This window comes from Leuciscus leuciscus (genome assembly GCF_965113295.1).
Source record: "Leuciscus leuciscus genome assembly, chromosome: 23".
Lineage (NCBI taxonomy): Eukaryota > Metazoa > Chordata > Actinopteri > Cypriniformes > Leuciscidae > Leuciscus > Leuciscus leuciscus.
In genome coordinates this window covers 12994576-13011036 of record NC_138747.1, presented here as the reverse complement: position 1 = coordinate 13011036, position 16461 = coordinate 12994576, and the positions used below count along the sequence as shown (strand labels likewise).

Genomic DNA, 16461 nt, shown 5'->3' with positions numbered 1-16461 from the left:
ATATGTTAATTATGTATATAAAAACAATATATTTAACGTTTATTGCAAAATATGCATATTCAGTATATACAGATATTTAAGTAGTTTGAGAGAGCGTAGGGAAACTGACACCACGACTGCATCTGAAATCACATACTTCCTTTCTATATAGTTGGTGAAAAACATTTGACAAAATAAGTGTGTCAGAATTCACAGTACTCATAAAAGTAAACCCGGATGTCCTATTACTTCAAGCCAGATTATGAAGTGTGCATACAATGGACACTTTATTCCATGAGGCCAATTTTGATGTTAAACAACATTTTTTAACCCGGCTGATAGCTTCAACAAAAGCATATGTGCCTGCCATTAATTTACAACCTTGTAGCTAACAGTATGTCTTTAAAGGTTCATAGGTTATCGTTTAATAATCAATTCCGCTATGGAGAAAGTGAATGATTTTTACTTCCGGAACCTGACTGTTGCACTCTATAGTCCATTGACGAAATTTGTATTACATAATGGCCATGTAGCATAGTAGCTGCTAGCTAAAGTGATATTGTGTCCACTGAATCTTACATCTTACAATCTCTCACAACTTTTTGTGAGGCCCATACTGATTCTACACCATTTTAACACATTTTGTGTTTTTGGGGGGTAAATTGTGGTAAACGAAGCTGGTACAATAAATTAGCCAGTATATTTTGTAAACAAGCACACAAGCGGCAAGGAATTTGAATCTTATGAAAGATGAATAAGCAATGTTTTTCTATCAAAACTTTATCTTTCTTTACTAATTGTAAATCTATATTTTGTTACTAAGAGTGAATAGAATAACCTTTTGTTTAGTTTGTACTGTAGACAGCAGTGAGAAATGCAACGCTTGCATATGTATACATGACATTGAGTAACTTGAGTGTTCTTCCACAGTGCTGTTGAGATAAGACTCTCTCTCTTTGTCCCTCCCTCCACAGTGAAACAGCCCCCCACCATTGTGAAGCAGTCACTAAAGGATTACATTGTGGACCCCAGAGATAACATCATCATTGAATGCGAGGCCAAGGGGAACCCTGTGCCAACGTGAGAATGGATGAAACCTTTTTTTCTTTGTGCCGTCTCTTCCTCTCTATCTTTTTGTTTCCATCTCTCGCCATCTCTACATTTCCAGTTTGTCAGCAACCTCTTACTGTATACGTCCATTTCCACCTTACATCATCCTGTCCTTCTCTCTCTCATTCTTTCACTTCTGTCGCCGTCTAATTAAACCCGACGGCCATTAGTCTCGGCATGACAAAGACCAGCACATTTTTGTGAGAGTGACACCCAATGTCCCAACCTGACAGTGGCGCTGCCAGTTTTGTCCACCCTCCCCTCCCACTTGTACCCTTCTCATGCCATCAGATATGCAGGGGCGCTCACTCTGGCTCTTGTTACTTGTGCTTGTTTGTGAAAAGCAGGCCTGACCAGCTCAACACAGTGTGGCCATTCAGACGGCCTTTTTGTTTGGTGGTATGTTGGGCTTTATAAAACCTTCCACTCAGCCTGGTCTGCAAAACAATTGTGGTCTAATAATACGCTCAGTTTAGTGTTCACGCTCACAGAATATTCAGTAGGTTAGTAAATGGCACCCAGTCAACTCCAGGCACGCAATCCTACCCTTTTTCAAAATCGCAATGAAACGTAAGATCTTTTTTTTCCATATTGTGACATACATCCAAGTGAAACGGATTATCAAAAAAGAATGTTGGGTGAAGACTTGGTTCTATCCATCGGTTGTTGATTGGATGGATGCAGATCTGAATGCAAACTAGCAATTGTAAGAAAGAGCAAGTTTATGAGGACGAAATGAGAAGTCTGTCTTTTCACTGGAAGATCGAGTTATGACATTTTTTATTAAAATTACAAATAAAAAATAAAAAAACATATGCACCAATGAATTGCTCACATTAAGGGAAATAGAGTACATTTTCATTTCATGTCAATTGTGGTTTGGTATTCATGTTGTTGGTTTGATGTGTGTGTAAATCCCCTTATTAAAAAGCTCCAACAATGGACCTATTACATAAACAGCGTCAAGTTGGCACAAATCCTGTTTGTGACCGGTCTGTGCAGGTTTCTGTGGCGGCGGAATGGGAAGTTCTTTAACGTGGGGAAGGACCCGCGGGTGACCATGCGGAGTCGTTCCGGAACTCTGGAGTTCAGGAGCAGTGGGAAACCGGAAGATTATGAAGGAGAGTACCAGTGCTTTGCCTCCAACGACTTTGGCACAGCAATTTCCAACAAAATCCTGCTTCGAGTGTCAAGTGAGAGCTGGTTCACTTTAATGTCAAAGCACAACATGTACTGTACACAACATGCACTTAATGCAAACTGACTGTGTAAAGGGATTGTATATTCTGTCATCATTTATCTATCACCATCAAGTTGTTTCAAACCCATATGACTTTTGTTGTGGTACAATATACTTTATGTAAGTATACTTGACATAATATATGAGGTTGTATGTGGGATTGTGTATATTGTAGTTCTGTAGTCTATCTATATTTTTAAAGCATGCAAATGCATTTGTATTTAAAAATACAATAATAAAAGGTGAATGACATTTGTAGAACATTATGTGGAACACAAAAGTAGAAGATTTTGTCATGTCATGGAAAATGTCCAGATGATGCAATATTTTAAGTCATCTGAAGTCATACAGCATTTGCTTATACCGATAATCTTTCCCTCAGCCTTAGCTCTCATATTTTATCTCAGTTTCAGTTTCAGTTGGTTACAATACATACAGAAACCAGTGTCATTTGAAAGGGTAAACTTTGTTCCTTATCTACCCCTAAAAGGTTAGAGTATGTTAGATTAGGAATATATAATAATATGTAGAATATTTAGAGGTAAATAAAGTACAGTTATCCCTTTAAGGGTACAGTGACAAGCTGTACAATTCTTGCAGATTTTTTCGGACAGTGTACGGACTACTTTTATGATTAATTTATGGTGCTCTATTATAATTTTTGGAGCTCGACATCATCCATCCCCTTGCATTGTAAGGAAAAAGCTAAAATTTCTCCCTTTGTGTTCCAAAAAAGCAAGTCATACAGGTTTGGAACAACATGAGGGTGACAATATTTTTGGGTGAACTATCCCTTTAAAAGTAATATGCACACCACTTGCAATAGAGTGATGTCATTGTGTTATATTCCCTGATCTGGTGAACTTGTCTCCATTGCTCAGAGTCTCCGCTGTGGCCGAAAGAGGTTCTGGATCCGGTAACTGTGCGTGAGGGGGTATCACTCGTCCTGCCCTGCAACCCTCCCCCTGGTCTCCCCCCTCCTGAAACCTTCTGGATGGACAGCTGTGAGTTTTGCTCATCGCGTCCTGTGATTGATTGTGTCTAATTTCTTAACCTTACCCCTCCTCTCCTTCACCTTCACGCTCTGTTTTACCTCTTCCTCAAACCTCCCTCTCACTTCCTCTTACTTTCTGTCTCTCTCTCAGTCTCTCAGTCTGTGTCCTCTGCATAGCAGTGTCCATTACTGCATTAGTGCTGAGCTGGTGCATGTATGCGAATCTGCACTACCTGATAAAAAAGCTGAGAGAGCAGAAACAAGCATGGCACTGAAGCATTTCAACAGACCTAGAATCAAGACACAGACAGACAGACACATACGCTGCACTGCTTTGATCACACATCTTGACTGTTTGTCATCATTTGTACAGTGATAAATGAAATGAAATGTGTCAATGAGAAGTATTAATCATAAGGATCTTTTAGATAGAGTAACTTCTAGCTTGAATTTCCGTCGTTGAGCATAGTCCTAAATTCGATAAAGAACTTTCGAGAACACTCCATTTTCATTGGTCAAACTGATAACCTTGTCTCAAACTAACACTATTGGTTAAGCCAGTGTTTCTGTGTCATATTGAAGCCTATTTCTGCTATATAAAAAAACAAACATGTTTTGGTAAATCACAATTATGACATTAAAGTAGTTTTTTTTTAATGTCACTTTTTATGTCACAATTTAAACTTTGACCTCATAATCATGACTTAGTATCTTATAATTTAAACTTTTTATGTTATAATTATGATTTTCCAAAGCATAAAATCTTTTTTTCTTCCATAAATGATGAGCTCGAACAAACAAATAAATGTTTTGATAGTGCTACCATTTTTTGGTTAAATAAATGTATTCTGTACATATAATGTAGTTATCTTTGCATATTAAACTGGCATAAGAAAGATTTTATAAAAAAAAAAAAGAATGAACAAATATTAAAATTGTGGCCATCATTACTAAGTCGATAACCTATAAAAGATGATGACGTATAAACGATGATCGATAAAATTCTATATTTTGTATTAAGAATAAAACACTGAAACCTCAGTGTTTTAAGTACTACATAATGTTCAGTATTAAAAATTTATATTTATTCTTCAGATTTGCTAAAGATTACATTTAACAGTAATTAAATATGTCATTGTTTTTAAATTATTAGTGTTAATTATTAGATTAACTTTCGCAAAGGTAATCTAAATGAAAAAATAGGGGAAATGAGCATGCATAATTAAATATACAATTACAACTGATACAATACATTAGAAACATCTCTAATATCATATGGTATCGATATACTGTGCATTACTTCACCTTTAAGATAATATCCATCACTAGAATGTCATGTGATCACTACACTCTTTGATCCACAAGGCCAGAGACATCATTATTAAACCCAGACTCAATGTTGATTAGTGCAGAACGTCTTGTCTTCATCTCGTACTCCTTTCCCTTGAGTGTCACATTTGCTGAGCCTTGTGATGTTTCAGGCCAGAAGAAGATAATCATGCGTGTGATTCTCACGCTCATCTTGAGCATTATTTCTTCTGTTGCCTGTCGGCTATTGCACATCAAATGAAGTTGAACAAATGAGTCTGGATTCTCTTTTCTTTTTGTCTCTCTCCACAGCCATTATGCCTATACCACAGGACAAGAGGGTGTCAATGGGTCTGAATGGTGATTTGTTCTTCTCCAATGTTCTGGCTAAAGACGCCAACACTGACTACAGCTGCAACGCTCGCTTCGAGTTCACACACACCATTCAGCAGAAGAACCCCTTCACCCTTAAAGTGCAAGCAAGTGAGTAGAGATTTCTGATGATTCAGGATTATGTGTTATCTTTTATTTGATGTTGTTACTCTGAAAAGGTGCTGCTGTCTAAGGTGAATATTGTGGTCCATCTAGTGGTGAGGAGGTAGTATTGCAGTATCTTAATGGGCATTTACCTTTGATGGTTGTCTTTGCGTTTTATTAGGATTGCCTTTATTTATTGCTGTCACAGTTTCAGTGATGTTTGAGGGACTATGCATCTTCCATTTGATTCAGTATTGTTCTGTTCTTCCGTTGCAATTAAGTGTTTTTTTTTTTCTCTGTATTTGTATGCATGTTGATTAAACTGCAACTTTATTCGCAGAGGAACCTTATAATGACACCTTTCTCAACTCCACTGATCTGTATGGTGGTGAGTTCCACACACTGCTAGTCTGTTTTCTGTGTGCTTCTGTAAAAGAACACTAACGGAGTTAGCAATGCTGTTTCTAACCACATACAGCAGAGGAAATGCTGAGATAGTGTGTCTGTTATGTAATACACAATTTAAAGAAAGATGTTCCACATTATATTTATTGACCCTGGAGCTTACCACTCAGCGCTTATGTTACTTACAGTTTTTTTAATACATCAGTCTAAGCAGTTTTTGGGGTCAGCTATTCAGTCATATTTTTGAAGGACCAGTATTCAAATTTATCTGGTAATTGCTTTCATTATCCTAATCACGTTGCTCATTATGGATATATGGATATGGAAGTAAGGAGATTAGGCAAGAGGTGCTCATTAATATTTCAGCAACATTAATCCAATGATAACCATGTGCAAAACTGCACATATGTATCCAAGGATATAGCCTAAGGGTGGCACTGAATATGTGAAGAAAATGGGTAAATCGCAAACCCTGTCAAAAACAAGCCGTAGATCCTATTTCACCCCAAAATCAAATGGAATATATTTGCATAATTCCCCCAAAATCTGGATTTTTATATATTTATTTTTTCACATTTGTTCAGGAAATTGGGGGAATTTTTTTAAGATATTTTATAAATGTTTTTACAGAATGATTTTAATTTTTTAATTTTTTTATTAACTACCATGATGTATACATACTTTAATATTTAATATTCATAATTTTTTTATTATTTTATATTCATAATCTTTCAGTTTCATGAATGATTGTTCAAATTAAACATATATATATATTTATACATTTAGTATATTTAAAATGTATAATAAAATCAATTTTATATAATATATAAAATATATTATATAAAATGTTTAAATACTTTGTTTATTTATGTTTTGGTTTAACTGATTGATTTTGGGGTTAATAATGACCCAGACTTGTTCTTGATAGGCTTTTTGAGAGTCACCCATATATATGACAATGTTGTCAGGACCAGGGTTCACTGACAGACACACGCTTTTTAAAGCTATCTTGGTTCTTGTCTCAAATGTATAGTCTCCACCAGGGCATTGTGGGGTCGCACTGACAGAGAACTGTCACCGCTGTCACCACAGACACACGTGACCGTGGCGTGAAACATGTGTTCCTGGCAGCTTCATAGCCTAATCTCCCAGGCGTTGTCCTCCCACTTAATGACACCAACAAAGGCTGTTGTCACTCCCTCTTCAAGAGCACTGTTCGCAATGCTAATAGCTGAGAGCTAATCTTACTGCTAGATATACATTACAATAGAGACTAATACTGCCATGCTCATCAAGTCTTCCTCAGGGAGAAGATTGTCTGTGTCTTCTCATAACCAGGGTTTTATGTCCACAACTAACCATCTGTCTGTCGTCACAGCTCTTGATTCTTTTTTCATGCTTATGTCATTTTTGCATAAAGATTTCAAATGATTTGACAGAAATAATGATGATACAACAACGACAACAGTGTATTATGATGCCTTTTTTATATTTGTTTGAAATAAAATATAACGTTCAAAAGTAAGTCGGTCAGTAAGATTTATTTTTTTAAAGAAATTAATACTTTTATTCAGCAAGGATGCAATCAATTGATCAAAAGAAACAGTTAAGATATTTATAAAGTTACAAAATATTTGTATTTCAAATAAATGCTGTTCTTTTGAACTTTGTATTCATCAAAGAATCCAAAAAAAAGATTTATCACTGTTTTCACAAAAATTTAAGCAGCACAACTGTTTTTTAACATTGATAAAAACAAGAAATATTTCTTGAGCACGAAATCAGCATATTAGAATGATTTAAGATAATGTGACACTCTGTTTATTAAATTTATTAAAATAGAAAAACGTAATAATATTGCTAAATATTACTGTTTGTACTTTACTTTTGATCAAATAAATGCAGCCTTGATGAGCATAAGAGACTTACTGACCCTACATTTTTTGACTGTAGTGTAAATTTGTTTGAAAAAAAGAACCAGTTTTGTACCTTTTGATTATTATGCTAGTAATGTGACATATTGTTTTGCTTGAATTCTTTAAAGTTTAAAAATAAAAATATCACTGATAAAAAAAAATATATATTTCCTGTATGCAAATGTAACATCTTCTTTATGTGAGAAACGGAAGTATTGGAACCATGTTTCCACCTTAGAGTAAAAAAAAAAAAAACTTTCTCTCACAATTATCTTTATATTTTTTACTTTGAGGTGTGGAAACAGGCTCCTGTAGCTACCAACACATTACTGATGATTAATTAAAGCATTAATAAAAGCGTATATTGTTCGTTTGCAAATTGAATCTAACATTAATCCATAACAGCACAACATTATATTATAGCTTATAATAATTGTGTGTAGTTGCTGCTAACTCAAACCAGTGTCTCTTTCTGTGCATGTTAACAGTTTTCTCCTTCTTTTCCACAGTGCGAAATGTACCAGAAACCCAGCCTACCTTTCTATCTCCAAAGGGCATTTCCAGCTCCAAGATCGTGCTCCGAGGGGAACAGCTTCTTCTGGAGTGTATAGCAGCTGGAGTGTGAGTGTATACCAGTCTTATTTTAGTATTATGTATATACTTTTATAGTATTTCATAATATTTAGAAGTACATTTCTATTTAGATGTCATTTTGACAGTTCAAGTTTTATGTAGACCGCATATTCAGTTACCCAAAAGCACAAAATACTTCAGTGTTAGTATGTTCTTAGATTTATCAGTTACAATTAAGTAACGTCCTGTTCTTTTTCATCTTCCCCTTTCCCAGCCCAACTCCTTCCATTAATTGGTTCAAAAGAGGAGGAGACTTGCCAGCAAAAAAAGTCAAGCTTGAGAACTTCAATAAAACTTTACGCATCCTCAATGTGTCCGAAGAAGACTCTGGCGGCTACATCTGCATGGCCAGCAACAAGATCGGCAGCATTCGCCATTCTGTTGAAGTCCAGGTCAAAGGTGGGCCTTAGAGAAACAGCAACTGATGCTTCTTGTTCATGCCATGTACAAGAGGCTCTTTCTTTTACTGACTTCTATGTTTTCTTTATTGGCTTGAAAAGCTGCACCCTATTGGCTAGATAAGCCCACCAATCTGGTGCTTGCCCCTGATGAGAATGGACGGTTAGTGTGTCGTGCCAATGGGAACCCTAAACCCACCATCCAATGGCTGGTGAATGGGGAACCTATTGAAAGTGAGTCAACTGTTTTTCCTGTTCTAACAGTTGGAATCATTGTCCACAAAGCAGTAATGCATACTTTTTCCTGCTCTTTGTGTAACAGGTTCACTACCAAACCCAAACCAGCAAGTTCTTGGGGATACCATCATGTTCCATTCGGTCCAGATAGGAAGCAGCGCAGTGTACCAGTGTAACGCCTCCAATGAGCACGGTTACCTACTGGCCAATGCTTTTGTCAGCATCCTGGGTAAAAACAATGGAGTTAATCGTTCAAAATGTTCAGAGAGGGCATATAATGCACTGATTGTGAGATGTTAGTGTTGTTTTCTTCCCAGACATGGCACCGCGAATGCTAGGCCCAAAGAATCAGCTGATCAAAGTCATTGAAAACAACAGAACCTTCCTTGACTGCCCTTTCTTTGGCTCACCGTTCCCTTTACTGCGCTGGTGAGCTTACGTTTGATTGTTTGAACAGATACTGTTCAAAAGTTTGGGTTCGGTACGATTTTTTAATGATTTTAAAAGAAGTCTCTTGCTTTCCAAGGCTGCATTTGTTTGATAAAAAATACAGTAAAACATTAAAATTGTAAAATAATATTACACTTTATTACAAAAATATTATCACACACTGTTTTCTATTTTTATATATTTTAAAATGTAATTTATTCCTGGAATATTCAGTATCATTACTCCAGTCTTCAGTGTCACATAATCCTTCAGAAATCATTCTAATATGCTGATTTGGTGCTCAAGAAACATTTCTGAATATTATCAATGTTAAAAACTGCTTAAGTGCTGCTCTGTCTCTTCAGAAAATGTGGACTAAACCGCTCGATTCATATGGATTAGTTTTACGATCTCTTTTACAATCTACTTTTTGAAGCGTCAAAGTGGTAGTTGCGTAGACTGTCAATGGAGAGACTGCAAACTTTTGAATAGTTGTGAATTAGAATAAAAAATCTAAGATATATATGTGTTCAGGTTTAAGAATGGCCTAGGCAGTGGTCTGGATGGTGGTCAGTACAAGCTGTACCCAAACGGTACTTTGGAGATCAATCAAGCCCGGCCAGAAGACCAAGGCACCTACACCTGTGTCGCCAGCAACATCCTGGGCAAGATGGAGAATCAGGTGCGCCTGGAGGTTAAAGGTGAGATCAGAACCATCAATCATTAAGTTAGACTTGTACATTCGCACATTAACTGTGACTTTTTAATCAAGAAAATTTACATTATTGCCCATGTGTGAATTTACTCTGTGTTGTGCTTCATTTCAGAGCCCACAAGGATAGTGCGGGCACCCGAGCATGTCACAGAACCCAGAGGGAGCACGGTTCGCTTTGACTGTCGAGTTAAACGTGATTCTTCCCTTCCTGTTACGGTCACATGGCTGAAAGATGACAAACCTCTAAGCTTCAGCTGGATGTAATGTCACATAACTTTATACTTGTACAATATAATCATAATTAGACTGAACACTATTTTTCACTCTTATATACCAAATTCACTTTCAGCAGAAAGAAGACTCTTATGCTCACCAAGGCTTCATTTATTTATTTAATCAACAATCAATAATAATTGAATTTTAATATATTTTAAAATGTAATTTATTCCTGTGATGGCAAAGCTGAATTTTCTGTACGTAACATCTAATTTGTCATCTAGTTCTGGCCGGTTGAGAAAGGATGAAGAGTCCTTGACCATTCAGAATGTCAATCCAGAAGATGGAGGAACCTACACATGCACTGCCAAAACTGAGATAGATGAGGACTCTGCCTCAGCTCGCCTTACAGTTATAGGTACACACACACTTTCTCACACACACACACACACACACACACACACACACACACACACACACACACACACACACACACACACACACACACACACACACACACACACACACACATACACACACACACACACACACCTTACAATAAATGTAGGTCCTCTTTTATGCACTTTTCTCATGTTCCTAATGGCTAGTAACTTACTTCATAATAGATACTAAGTAAGCGGAAATGGGCATGTGGAACAGTCACAGGTTTTTTTATTTTTTACTTTTGTAACTTATAGATCTGTCCCTCTAAAAATAACTCCACAACATTTCCTGTTATGGAAAATAAAGCATGTTTTCTTAATAGTTTGCTTGAAGATTACCACTGTTGTGCCTCCTTCATTAGCTAGTGTTTGACTGCATCCAAAATCGCATACTTCCCTACTATATAGTATAGTACTCATAAAAGTAAACCCGGATGACCTATTACTTCCGGCGAGATTCTGAAGTGTGCATTCGATGGACACTTTACTATCCCATGAGGCGACGGGAGAGGATTTGTGAATGGAGGTGAAGCGACGCAACTGATGCTTGTAGGTCACGTGATAATGACAACATGGCAAATGTAGTGTGTCCGGATTACATTCATACTACAAACATTGATATTACATAGAACATACTTTTTTAGAGGGCGTGAAGTAATTACTTATTTAAAATATTTACCTATTCAAGAGAGTATGCGATTTCGGATGCAGCCATCGTTTCCCATTATATTTATCTACTAATAGTCACACTAACCCTTGACCTCTGACCTTTGACCTTTACCTCATAGAGGATGACATCTCTTCTGCCTCAAATCGTAGTGCCTCTGCAGGTAACATATCAAAGACAGTTATTTATAATGTCCTATTAAAGCCTCTAACAATCACCCTTTTTTTCTTTACTTAGAATAATTAGTAGTTGTGTAAGTTAACAGGGTTAATTAATATACTGTTCTCTTCCAGGTCGACCTGAACCCCCTCAGGATCTTGAGCTCTCGGACCCTTCAGCACGTAGTGTCAGACTCACCTGGGTGCCTGGGAATGAAAACAACAGTCCTGTTACACGTAAGTTCAGAGTTCAGATCAAGTCTCATGTCTTTAAAGGCTTTTATAGTCAAATAAGTGTCAACACTTCTTTCACTGCTTTTAATAGTGCTCTTGTGTTTACTTACCTCTTGTTTTAAAAACACAAATCAGGTTTATCAGTCAAGTAAATATGACGTATTAAAATAAGCATTTACAATTTGTGCTGTTGTGGTGTTTCCATTGCAAACCACTCTGAATGAATCTTCTGAGTGAATGATTCAAGATTTGCTCATTGTTGCCAACTGTTTTCAAGGAAAAGTAACTAAATCCTGCTCGAAAAATCAAAAAATTTCACTAGATGAATGCATGCAATTAGCATATTTGTGATGTCATTGTGTCCATTCTGCCTAATCCTGCTGCGTCGGTGTTCTTTGCCAGTAGATCACGCGCTGAACTTTCCACTCCCATCTGTGCTTTTTTTTTAAATTGCGCTCTCACACTAATTTGCCCTGTTTAGTAAATCTGGTCCATAGTTGCTAAGTTGGCAACACTGCTCATAATACAAAAAAAAAACACAGCAAATCACCATGGCACCATCTAGTGGTGTAGAGATTCAAATGATTCAAATAAATATGTTTCTTTTTGAGATTGACTCTCAGCTTTAAGTATATGAGTTTTACCTGAATCAAAATATTATTTCATCTTTAATATAATTACTGTTTTTAAAAATGAATAGTCTACCATTCAAATACTCAGACTTGAGTTTCCCACTCTGACTAACAGCAGGAATTTAAACTATCAAACTGTTTCCTTACTACAGATTTCCTCGTCCAGTTTGAAGAGGACAGGTGGGAGCCGAGCAAGTGGCAGAACCTGTCTATATATGATGGCAACCTAAACTCAGTTAACCTGCAGCTGTCACCCTTTGTCAACTACCAGTTCAGAGTGATTGCGATCAATGCTGTGGGCCAGAGTCAACCCAGCCACCCTTCTGCACGCTATCAGACCAGCGGAGCCCGTAAGTGATCACTTATATCGCCCTGATAGAAATGTGTTCAAAAACATAATGTTTTGCTTTTTTTATGCACCCATAGAAGTTTTAGCTGGTTCGTATTATGTCAAGAATTTGGCAAAATTATAAGTTGAGACACATATGCTGACATATAATGATTTGTTTTAGCTCCTGATGTTATCCCTGGTGGTCTTAAAGGCTGGGGAAACAAGAAGAACAACATGGAGATCACATGGGAGGTAAATGGACTGGGTTTATTGTAATACCTTGAAAAAGCAGACAGATGTGTGACTGTTAGTGAGCTAATGTATCTGTACATGTCACAGGCCCTTCAGAACACAGAAAGGAATGGGCCAAACCTGCGATATGTGGTCTCCTGGAGAAGGAAAGACACAGAGCAAGAGTGGAATAACATAACTACAACCAAAGCAAAGCACATTATCCCTAATACAGACACTTATGTCCCATACGAGATCAAAATACAGGCCATTAATGACTTTGGACACAGCCCAGAGTCAAACGTAGTCATCGGTTACTCTGGGGAAGACAGTAAGTACTAACATTTCATATTTAATGACACTTTTATAGTCATTCACAGATAGTGGTGCATCTTTGTTGGTCTATTTTGTACTAATATTATTTTTCCCATCAGAACCGTCCGCTGCACCAACAGAACTCAGGGTGTCGAAGATCAACAGCACCAAAGTTAATGTTCACTGGGTGCCTGTGGACCCCAGCACTGTGAACGGAGAGTTTAAAGAGTACAAGGTGTCTACCCACACATCTACATGACACAAAAACATACAGGATCTCCTACATTAACCATGCATTTTGCACTTACTGAATGTGCTAACGTTGCTCATTCACATCTCTTTTATTAAATTCTCAGTTGTACTACTGGCGGGAGGCCAGCCTCATCAAAGGCCTGAAAGTAAATAAGACAAAGTTGCATAAAGGTTTCTTCACCACTGCCGAACATCCCTCTGGCATCCTGACAGAGCTTTTTCCATACAGCAAATATAAGATATACATGGTGGTGGCTAATAGAGAGCATGAGGGACCACAAAGTAACATTGTGGAGTTTCAAACCAAGGAGGGAGGTAGGATTCACCATGCTCTGCTTTTTGTGGTGTAGCATTATCCATGATGAAGCATCAAATATGTGATGTTTGTAACAAAAAGCAGAAAAATAATGGCTTTCATATTCCTTTCATAGAGCCAGGAGCTCCAAAGTACTTTAGGATTCAGAGGCATACAGACGTGGTTCACCTGAAGTGGGACAAGCCACTGGAGCCGAACGGTGTCCTGATTGGATACACACTCCAATACCACACAGGTGAGCTCACCTTGCACCAAAGGAAGCCTCAAAAATGAGTGAATAAACATTCAGAGAGCAAAGAGTTTCATGCCTAGTTTATCTTAAAGGTGCTCTAAGTGATGTTGGGTGACCTCACTTCTTGTTGAGGTTTAAAGTATTGTCAAACAAAACGGAGGATAGCTAGACCCTCCCTCCTCCTCATCCGCGCACTAACCCTCCAAACCCCACCCCCAAATCCTTCTTGTTGGTTATTGGCTGGAACAGTTTGTTAGGTTTCGTTGTGCGGGTTAGCCCAGTTTGTTTTTCTTGCCGTTTGTGGAGCCTGGGGTGTCTACAGAAACCGCGTTTTTTACAGTATGTTCAGGGGACAGGCAGCTAGCGGATGGTGAGGAGATGTTTGCTGTATCTGACCAAAAAATGTTTGGCCTAAAAAATGTGTGACATCGCTTAGAGCACCTTTAAAGGGTTAGTTCACCCAAAAATTGTATTATGTTATTAATTACTCACCCTCATGTCGTTCCAAACCCATAAGACCTTCGTTCATCTTCAGAACACAAATTAAGATATTTTTGATGAAATTTGAGAGCTTTCTGACCCCCCTATACACAGCAGTGTTATTATCACTTTCAAGGCCCAGAAAGGTAGTAAAGACATTGTTAAATAGTCTATGTGACTCCAGTGGTTCAACCTTAATGTTATGAAGCAACGAGTAAACTTTTTGTGCGCAAAAACACCCCAAAAATAATGACTTTATTCAACAATTTCTTCTCTTCCGTGTCAGTGGGAACAGCGTCAGAGACTCACACGGGAGAGAAGAGATTGTTGAATAAAGTCTTTTTTTTTGCTGCTTCATAACATTAAGTTTGAATCACTGTAGTCAGATGGACTATTTTAATTATGTCTTTACTACCTTTCTGGGCCCTGAAAGTAATAAGAACATTGCAGTCTATGGGGGGTCAGAAAGCTCTTGTATTTCATCAAAAATATCTTCATTTGTGTTCCAAAGATGAACGAAGGTCTTATGGGTTTGGAACGACATGAGGGTGAGTAATTAATAGTAATTTTGGGTGAACTAACCCTTTAAGGCTGGAATACCCTGCACAACTTTTGCCCAGATGTTTGTTATTATTTTTTCAAAAAGCGCATTTGTTCAATCTGTTCTATTTGTTCTGCTCTAGTGAACGGGACGCAGGCGGGAGAGAGGAAGGTCCAGAGTTTTCCACCCAATGTAACGGAGTACGTCATGAATCTGCCTCACCGCTTAACGCGGTTCAAGTTCTACCTAGCAGCTCGCACACAGGTCGGCGCAGGAGAGGTGTACGCCGTGGAGTCGCCACATTTCGCGAATGAAGGTCAGCAAGGAGGTCGTGTCGCTCTGTCGTGTCACTGAGCTGTTAGTGAATCTGAGAGCAGAATCATTGGGTGTTCTTGTCTGTGCTCCACCCTGTCGTTCTCTTTCCTTCTTATAATACTTTTCTGTCTCATTGTTCCTGATGCTTTGTGGTGTCTTTAACTCGATCTGTTTCTCTCTTAACTGCTTGATTTCTTCTTTGTCTTCTCTGACTTGCTCTCACCTCTTCTCCTCCTGTCTTTCCTGTGGTGTTGACTGAAGGCACCCTAGATACTGACTCTACAGTTGTAGGTAATGGGGGAATGGACTGTCTGCTTGCCCGTCTATCTCTTGCCCTGCAATCTGTCTCTGCTTCAGCCTCTGTCTGCCTTTCCATAAAATATTGTCTATCTACTTTTTAAAAATATGACAGTGCAGCTGAGTGCTTAAACTCACATCCACAGTTGAAATTCCTAGCCAAACACAAATACTCTCTTAAACAGTTTTACCAACACTAGGAAGTTATACATATGTTTAATTAAGGTGAAGTGGGTAAGTTGAGAAAAGTCAGCACCAAAATGGAATTGCAATTAGTGGCTACAGTATTACAAGGCTTTTATAAAGATTATATATATATAAAAAAAATGTTAATCAGTAATTTGTTTTTTAAAGACATTTTATCATCAAATTTGATCAACAAAGCAAATTGCATAAGATATAACTTTTTCAGAATTTTATTGAATTGTACTTGAATGAGAATCGGGAAGCATTATTAATTGAAATAAAACTAAAATTATGTTATGGATTAGTGCGATTATCAAATTGCAAAGGCTGCAGTTTAATAAAATGAATATGCACTGCCTGTTTCAGAGCGAAGCGCGGCACTGTTCAAATGTCAGACTAAAAGTTCAATAGTTTAACATTTGGAAATAATTTAAGACATCGGTATTAGTATTAGTATTATAATTTTACTCTTGTACTGTAAAATAAAATTATTATATTATTTTTCCTAAACAATATCACAAGAATATTACAAAAGATTGACAATAATAATAATAGCTATTAAAAAACATTAGTATTTGAAATTTATTTGAAAAGATTTTTTTGTTGCTTGGTGCAGGAATTGCACACTTCACCTTTTACTGTTAAATTTCCCTTGATGAAAAATACAGCTCAACTGCACTGTCTATTAATGCCTGTCCCAATCCGTCTAATTGTCCGTCTGCCTTCATCCATGTCACTGTGTGCTTTCAGGGATGGGCTATACTCTTGCACTTT

The 16461-nt window shown here is 37.4% G+C and overlaps 1 protein-coding gene across 11 annotated transcripts in view; it reads left to right on the top strand.

Moving 5' to 3' along the window:
* The window catches only part of nfasca (neurofascin homolog (chicken) a), an 81101-nt gene that overhangs the window by 43889 nt on the left and 20751 nt on the right, over positions 1–16461 (top strand). For 7 of the 11 annotated variants that reach the window (XR_014201918.1, XR_014201919.1, XM_082155587.1 and 4 more), the window contains 23 exons: positions 954–1059; positions 2092–2282; positions 3211–3333; positions 4944–5114; positions 5449–5496; positions 7939–8050; positions 8277–8461; positions 8563–8694; positions 8783–8926; positions 9015–9126; positions 9661–9827; positions 9954–10101; positions 10342–10475; positions 11289–11330; positions 11461–11562; positions 12344–12541; positions 12704–12774; positions 12862–13084; positions 13188–13303; positions 13425–13635; positions 13752–13871; positions 15032–15205; positions 15466–15495. Coding sequence is in view for 9 of the 11 variants with exons in the window: in XM_082155587.1 (XP_082011713.1) it covers positions 954–1059; positions 2092–2282; positions 3211–3333; positions 4944–5114; positions 5449–5496; positions 7939–8050; positions 8277–8461; positions 8563–8694; positions 8783–8926; positions 9015–9126; positions 9661–9827; positions 9954–10101; positions 10342–10475; positions 11289–11330; positions 11461–11562; positions 12344–12541; positions 12704–12774; positions 12862–13084; positions 13188–13303; positions 13425–13635; positions 13752–13871; positions 15032–15205; positions 15466–15495 (3060 nt within the window). In the remaining 2 variants the exon portion in view is untranslated. The remainder of the gene's footprint in view (positions 1–953; positions 1060–2091; positions 2283–3210; positions 3334–4943; positions 5115–5448; positions 5497–7938; positions 8051–8276; positions 8462–8562; positions 8695–8782; positions 8927–9014; positions 9127–9660; positions 9828–9953; positions 10102–10341; positions 10476–11288; positions 11331–11460; positions 11563–12343; positions 12542–12703; positions 12775–12861; positions 13085–13187; positions 13304–13424; positions 13636–13751; positions 13872–15031; positions 15206–15465; positions 15496–16461) is intronic. The other 4 variants (XM_082155584.1, XM_082155585.1, XM_082155588.1 and 1 more) reach the window with 3 other exon arrangements.